Genomic DNA, 6,015 nt, shown 5'->3' on the forward strand with positions numbered 1-6,015 from the left:
TTGTATGATTAATTCATACTGCAGAGCGAAGTCTATTCGCTGAGAGAATGAGTGGGAATTAAAAATGTCGTGTCCCGAGCAATAATGGGTGTGTTGTGAGTCTCACTTTGAATTAAGTGGAAATTCTCGGAAATGGAAGTGTTATGTGCTGATGTTACTTATATACTGTATTGTACTGTTTTGCTGTTAATATAATTGCAGGAAGAATGCAACCGTAGGGTAACGTTTACATTTTCTGATTATCATGTTGTTTTCGAAACCTTTGTTTACTTTCGAGTGACAATGGATTACCTTACTTAGCCGTCGCGCTAACTACACTTCATTGTGTCCTTTATTAGATGCAGTCTAGCATGGGCCTCTGTGGCCCGATTAGCTCTGAATAGGATGGGAGTCGAGGTTGAAGACTACTCTATCCTAGAATAGACACCCTGGAAGGATTAGTTCCATATGTACACTTTTGGATGTTGATATGGTTATTTGAGGTTGTAAGTTTAGCCTTAGCGTTTGGGTATAGGAGAGATACCTAAGCGTGGCGGTAACACCCAGTTTTCTGCTGGTTTGATGCTTCCGCAATGTATTGTACTATTAGGAATTTTGTAATAAATCCAAGAGGTGAAAATTGGGGTGTTACACCTCGAGTTTCACTGTTTTCGTGAGAAAAATTATTCCCACTTGCAAATCAATCTAGGGCAACCTCAAATCATTCCAACACTTAACCACATCATGAGCACACAATTTTTAACCATCCCCTACACTCTCCAAAGCTAATTAGATCAATACTCACTCAATAAAATACCATCCCCCAAACAACCTCTTGAAAATCAAAACACTTAGGGACACACTCTAACTCTAAAACTAACTAAAGCAAGTAAAAAGTCAAAAAGTAAATGCAATAAAAGTAAAGCGCAAGAAAGTAAAGGATAACATGGGTTGCCTCCTATGAAGCGCTAAGTTTAACATCGCTAGCTCGACTCAACCTCTCAAAATCAACCATCATTGGATTGGAGAAAGAACATCCCATCCTTCTTAGCAAATTTCTCTTCAAGATAGTGCTTCAAATGGTGGTCATCAACAAATTCCTTTATGCAAAAATCCACCACTTCAAAGCTCAAGCATTGTTCCTCCATGAACTTAAAATTCAAGCATACTCTTTCATCAAATACATTCTTATTCCCAAGGTCAAATAAGGACTTCTTCCCAAGTAATCCTTCTTGGTAATAGAGATAAGATTGATCAATCCCAAAGTCTCCATTCTTATGTTCCCCTTGATTTTCCTTTTCTTGAGCAAGTAAGGAGAACCTTGGGTCTTCTTTATTCACTAAAATGAGGTAAGAATCCTTGGACATGAAGATTGGCTAATGGGGGTCTCCACTTTCAAAAACATTGACACCTCCCGGTTCCCAAGTTAGCCTAAAGTTCTCACCCAATGAAGTGCCATCCAATGAAGGGCATTCCTTGTTTGTGCCACATATTTCATCAATCTCATCGTCCTTGAGCATTTCTTCACTTGGACCTTCTTCAAGATGCTCTTTATCATCATTCCCTTGCAACTCTACGCTTTCTTCCCAATTCAAAGTTTCCATTTCAATTCCCTCATCCACTTTCTCATCATCATCATCATCATCTTCGTCCCCACTCTCCTCTTCATCACCACCTTCACTTGGCGTGAACAACTCATGTAAAGCCTCTTCATAAGGAAATGAACTTTGAATGGATTCTTGAGTTGTCGAGCCTTTTTCTTGAGTTTTAAGATCATCCAATTGAAACTTGTAACATGTTTATTTGAATAATTAGGTTATTCATCATGGACATCATCTCCTCATCAATAGATTGACTTGCTTGTGGAGATTCTTGATAGAATGGCTCTTGAGGTTCCTATTGATTATTGGCATATTCTTCCTCACTTGGTCTCATAGAATATCCATCATCCCCAATGTCATCATCGGGTACAATAGTGACTCCCCAACGCCTAGCTAATGCCAAAGTCTCTTCATCTATCCCATGACTCCCTACACTTGGTGAATGGTTGTAGTGATCATGTGGGGGTTGAGTATCTTTGGGGAATGTTGTGTAATGAATAGGTGAGGGGTGTGGAGGTCTTGGTACTGTTGAGGATCATAGTAATTATCTAGAGGTGGGGCTTGGATTGTACCATACAAGGACTGATGGCTAAGGCATTATAGTATTCTTGTTGAGACACGTAGTATCCATACCCTTCATAATATTGAGAATTGTAATATCCTCTTTGATCCATCATGGGACATCCCCTTCCAATCAAATAAAATGATATAGACTTGCAAGCACATTAGCAATAACAAAAAAAAAAAAAAAACAAAGAAAAAGCTTAGACTCCTAAGAATCCCTAACTTTAATGCTAGAAATAAAACAATCACACAATACAACCAAATAAATCAATCCCCGGCAACGGCGCCAAAATTGTGATGAGTAAAGTGGTGATAGTGAAAAAGGGGTGAAAATATCGTTCCGCTAAGGATTGGGGTTATGGCATGTACTTGTATTGTTTATTTTTTTTTTGAAAATTGGCATGTACTTGTATGAATTGCTAGATTGTAGACACTAATATTTTAGAATTCAGAAGGATCCAAACAAATTATAACTGAGTATGGAAAGTAAACTAATATTTTTTGGTTTTTGATTATAAAAGAAGTTCATAATGTTTAAATTACTTTTAAATTTCAAATTAACAAAAACAAACTTATGAGGGCCTCTTTGCACTTGATCTTGGACCTCAATATATGTATATATAGATGGTTTTAAATTAAGTTTGTTATTGTTAATTTGAAATTTAAAAGTAATTTTAAACATTATATAAGTACTTGTGGAATTCTCTTTAGAATACTACTATTTATTGGTTTGTTTTCCCTTTCTTACATTAGGAATAACATTTATTGCACTTAGTAGTACACTACTATATTGTGAAGAGTTAGGCAATAGGCATACATATACTTTCAAATCCAACCCTTCCGGATATAGACCTATCTATGAAGTATATGATGACAAACTTTGGGAGCAAAGTGGAAGAAGCTATATATGTATATATATAACGGCCTATGCCGTGGCTGAAAAGAAAGCCAGAGCCCCGACAAACGGAGCATTGATGTAGGTAGCAGGCTCGGATTGCTGATAGTTATTCCTATCATCCGCGAAATTGTCTCTATTGTCAGGACCACCTACGACGGCTCCCACGAGAGTGTTGGGATTAGGCGACCCGGAGTTTAGGTACTGGAATCCATCATTGCACCCAATGCGAGCAGGGTGATCCTTCACTGACGGCACTGACGACCCTCTGTGGTGAACATGCTGCGGATACCTCTGCCCAAACCCCACCATGTACGACATTCTTGCCGGATTATCCCCTAATATGTAGTCCACCTGCTTCTTTGCTAGTGCTACTAGCTTCTCTGCGGTGAAAGTTGATGCCCCGCAGTTTACCACTCCGCCATTTGAGCTTAGGTACTTGGCATAGGTTAGCAGGAGAAAAGACGTTGAGGTTACGTATTGGAGGTTGCTTCCACTTTGTTTGAAAAGAAGTCCTCCTGGGGTGTATTGAGCTTGGGCGCTAGGCGACTCAGGAATGAGAGAGCAGATATAGTTGTCTGAGTGTTGCTTGTATAGCTCATACCCTTGGGTGTTCTTCTCCAAGAATCTCTGTTACATTGAACGAATAAATTAGCTAGCTATTACTCAATTACTCAGGAGAGAATTTATTCGGCCGAGGCCGTAATTGGTAATCGAGATTGTTAGGCGGAGGCTAGTAAGGCAGCTGGAAAGGTCAAGCGCAGCACCCTGACTCTCAACAATGTGTCACATACAATATAAGAAAATAAAGTTGGATTTTAGCTACTAGTTATAACTTTTGACATAGTAATAAGCACGTATCCTTGTATCAGGTCAGGGATTCTAGTCCCCCTAACTATATCGTAACAGAATTGAAGAGTGAGGACAGGAACCTGGGAAAGCAGAATCTTGGTGGCGGGGCGCTTGTCGTCCCAACTGAAGGAATAGACATCATCGGTTGCGCCCAATGTTTGAGCATTTGATTGGATATAATCCTGAAACGAGGAGGTCTCTGAAGCTTTATAAAGCCAGGCAGCTCCCCACAGAAGCTCATCCTTCATAAAACACAAAGCATTCAGTTAATGCTCAACATTATTAAGCAAACAAGTTTGAGTTAGCTTAATTACATGGTAGCCGGAGTATGAGCAGTAGAAGGGGCAGACGGCAGAGCTAAGAGAGTCGCTGTAAGCAGCCCTATATTTGTCTGCAAAATCAAATACCTGCAAATATGTATATGTGCTTAATTTGATTGTGTTGAAACCAAAACATCAACAGTTGTGTGCTTAAATTCTTACATACTTTGGTAGCAGTAGTGAATAATTGAGAGGAGTAAGCAGGGTCGGAATCTTTGAAGACGATAGAGGCAGCAGCCAATGCAGAAGCCGTCTCTGATGCTACATCAGATCCTGGATTTTGAGGGGTCACTTTGTAAACACTACGCTGTGTGTCCATGTCCTCTGGTCTCTCCCAGCACTTGTGGTCACCGTTCGGGTCACCTACCTGCAGTTTCATGGAAATCAATATAATGCATCTCCATTTCTATTAAGTGAAGCTGGTAAAGGCCAAGTCTAGCACTTGGTGGCGGGGGATTGTTGGGCGGACACCAATAAAAAGCTTAAAGGGTCAAGCTAAGTCCAGCACTCAGGTCCCGAAAATGTGATGTTGATCTATAAGGAAATAAAGTTACACATTCTCTACTAGCTATAACTTTTGGCCTAGTGATAAGCTTGATACTAACAAGTGGTATAAGTCACCGGCTACTGAGATGGGGGAATTGTTAGGCCGAAGTGGGTAAAGGTCAAGTCTAACATAGGTGATTGAGGTATTGTTGCGCAGAGGCGGGTAAAGAGTTTAAAAGGCTAAATCTTGCACCTAAAGTCCCAAAAATGTGATGGTTTAGTAGTAAGCACTGATCCTACCAATTTCTTACGAAAAATATAATGATACTATGCTTGGTTTACTGACTTGGACGTATAGAGTGTCAGGGGAGGCTGTGGCAGCTTTGAGCAGATAATCTGTGCTCCAACGAATGGCGGCTTTGGCATTCTCAAGTTGATTGTTCATGGAGCCGTCATTGCCAAACTCAATCACACTCCAGGCTAAGAGAGTGGTTGTGAAGGCCATTGGCAGCCCGAACTTAATGTTGTCTCCTGCATCATAGTATCCTCCTACCAGGTCAACCTGAACAAACAAATTAAATAAAAAATCCGGCCACATTACAGAAACTTCATATATATATATATATATATATATTTAACGAGCTAAGAAACTGCAACTATAAGTACTGGAATCGAAATATATACATGGTAACCGGAGCCATCGGACAAAGCAGAGTCACCCCGCCAGTTAAGACGCTGATCTGCAGGCAATTTGCCCGACCTCTGCCCTTCGAAGAACAGAATGGACTTCTCAAGAGCATCAGAGTAATCTTGGGAAGTAAAGGCAGAACAAGTTGCAGTGAGGAGGAAGAGGAAGAAGAAGAAGAAGAAGAGGGTATTAGTGGATAAAATATGCATTTTGAAATACTGGATGTAGTGTACGTGAGTCTTTATTATGGTATGCTCTTCGATCTTGTGAACTTATTGCCCATGCATTATATAGATTGCAGGCAGTTGAAAAGTTGGGTTTTTTTGTGTGGTTGTAGTGCATCCGCAGATGCAAATGCATAAAGTCAATAATAAAAACCAAACGTATAGAATGGCTGCGAGATATCTTACGTACGATAACCAAATAAGTTATTCTTAAGTTCCAGTAGCGACTTGCTTGCCAGTTTCCTCCCCTACGATCTAAAGATTAATTCAGCCCCAGGAGCTGCTTGCAAGTTACAGCATTGCAATGAGCTTGTTTGGCAATGTTCTAAAAAAAAAATTGTTGTATATATATATATATAAGAAAGTCTGCTATGTTGGCTAGTATCGATCACTACTTGATAATATC

General features: G+C 39.9%; 1 protein-coding gene across 1 annotated transcript; it reads right to left on the bottom strand.

Annotated features, from left to right (window-relative positions):
• Positions 1-2,834: 2,834 nt before the first annotated feature.
• Positions 2,835-5,647, bottom strand: LOC115998504 (endoglucanase 1-like). Its single transcript, XM_031238087.1, has 6 exons — positions 5,382-5,647; positions 5,044-5,259; positions 4,378-4,578; positions 4,206-4,298; positions 3,972-4,133; positions 2,835-3,669 (listed from the first exon to the last, which is right to left on the bottom strand). The coding sequence occupies exons 1-6, from the start codon at positions 5,592-5,594 to the stop codon at positions 3,070-3,072; spliced, it is 1,485 nt and encodes a 494-aa protein (XP_031093947.1). The 5' UTR covers positions 5,595-5,647; the 3' UTR covers positions 2,835-3,069.
• Between the last annotated feature and the right edge of the window lie 368 nt (positions 5,648-6,015).

This window comes from Ipomoea triloba, chromosome 12 (genome assembly GCF_003576645.1).
Source record: "Ipomoea triloba cultivar NCNSP0323 chromosome 12, ASM357664v1".
NCBI lineage: Eukaryota > Viridiplantae > Streptophyta > Magnoliopsida > Solanales > Convolvulaceae > Ipomoea > Ipomoea triloba.

Coding starts and splice junctions, on each gene's coding strand:
- LOC115998504 (XM_031238087.1), bottom strand. CDS start 5,594: ATGCATATTTTATCCACTAATACCCTCTTCTTCTTCTTCTTCTTCCTC. Junction 5,260..5,381: donor CCGATGGCTCCGGTTACCAT/GTATATATTTCG, acceptor TTGTTTGTTCAG/GTTGACCTGGTAGGAGGATA. Junction 4,134..4,205: donor GCTCATACTCCGGCTACCAT/GTAATTAAGCTA, acceptor TGTTTTATGAAG/GATGAGCTTCTGTGGGGAGC.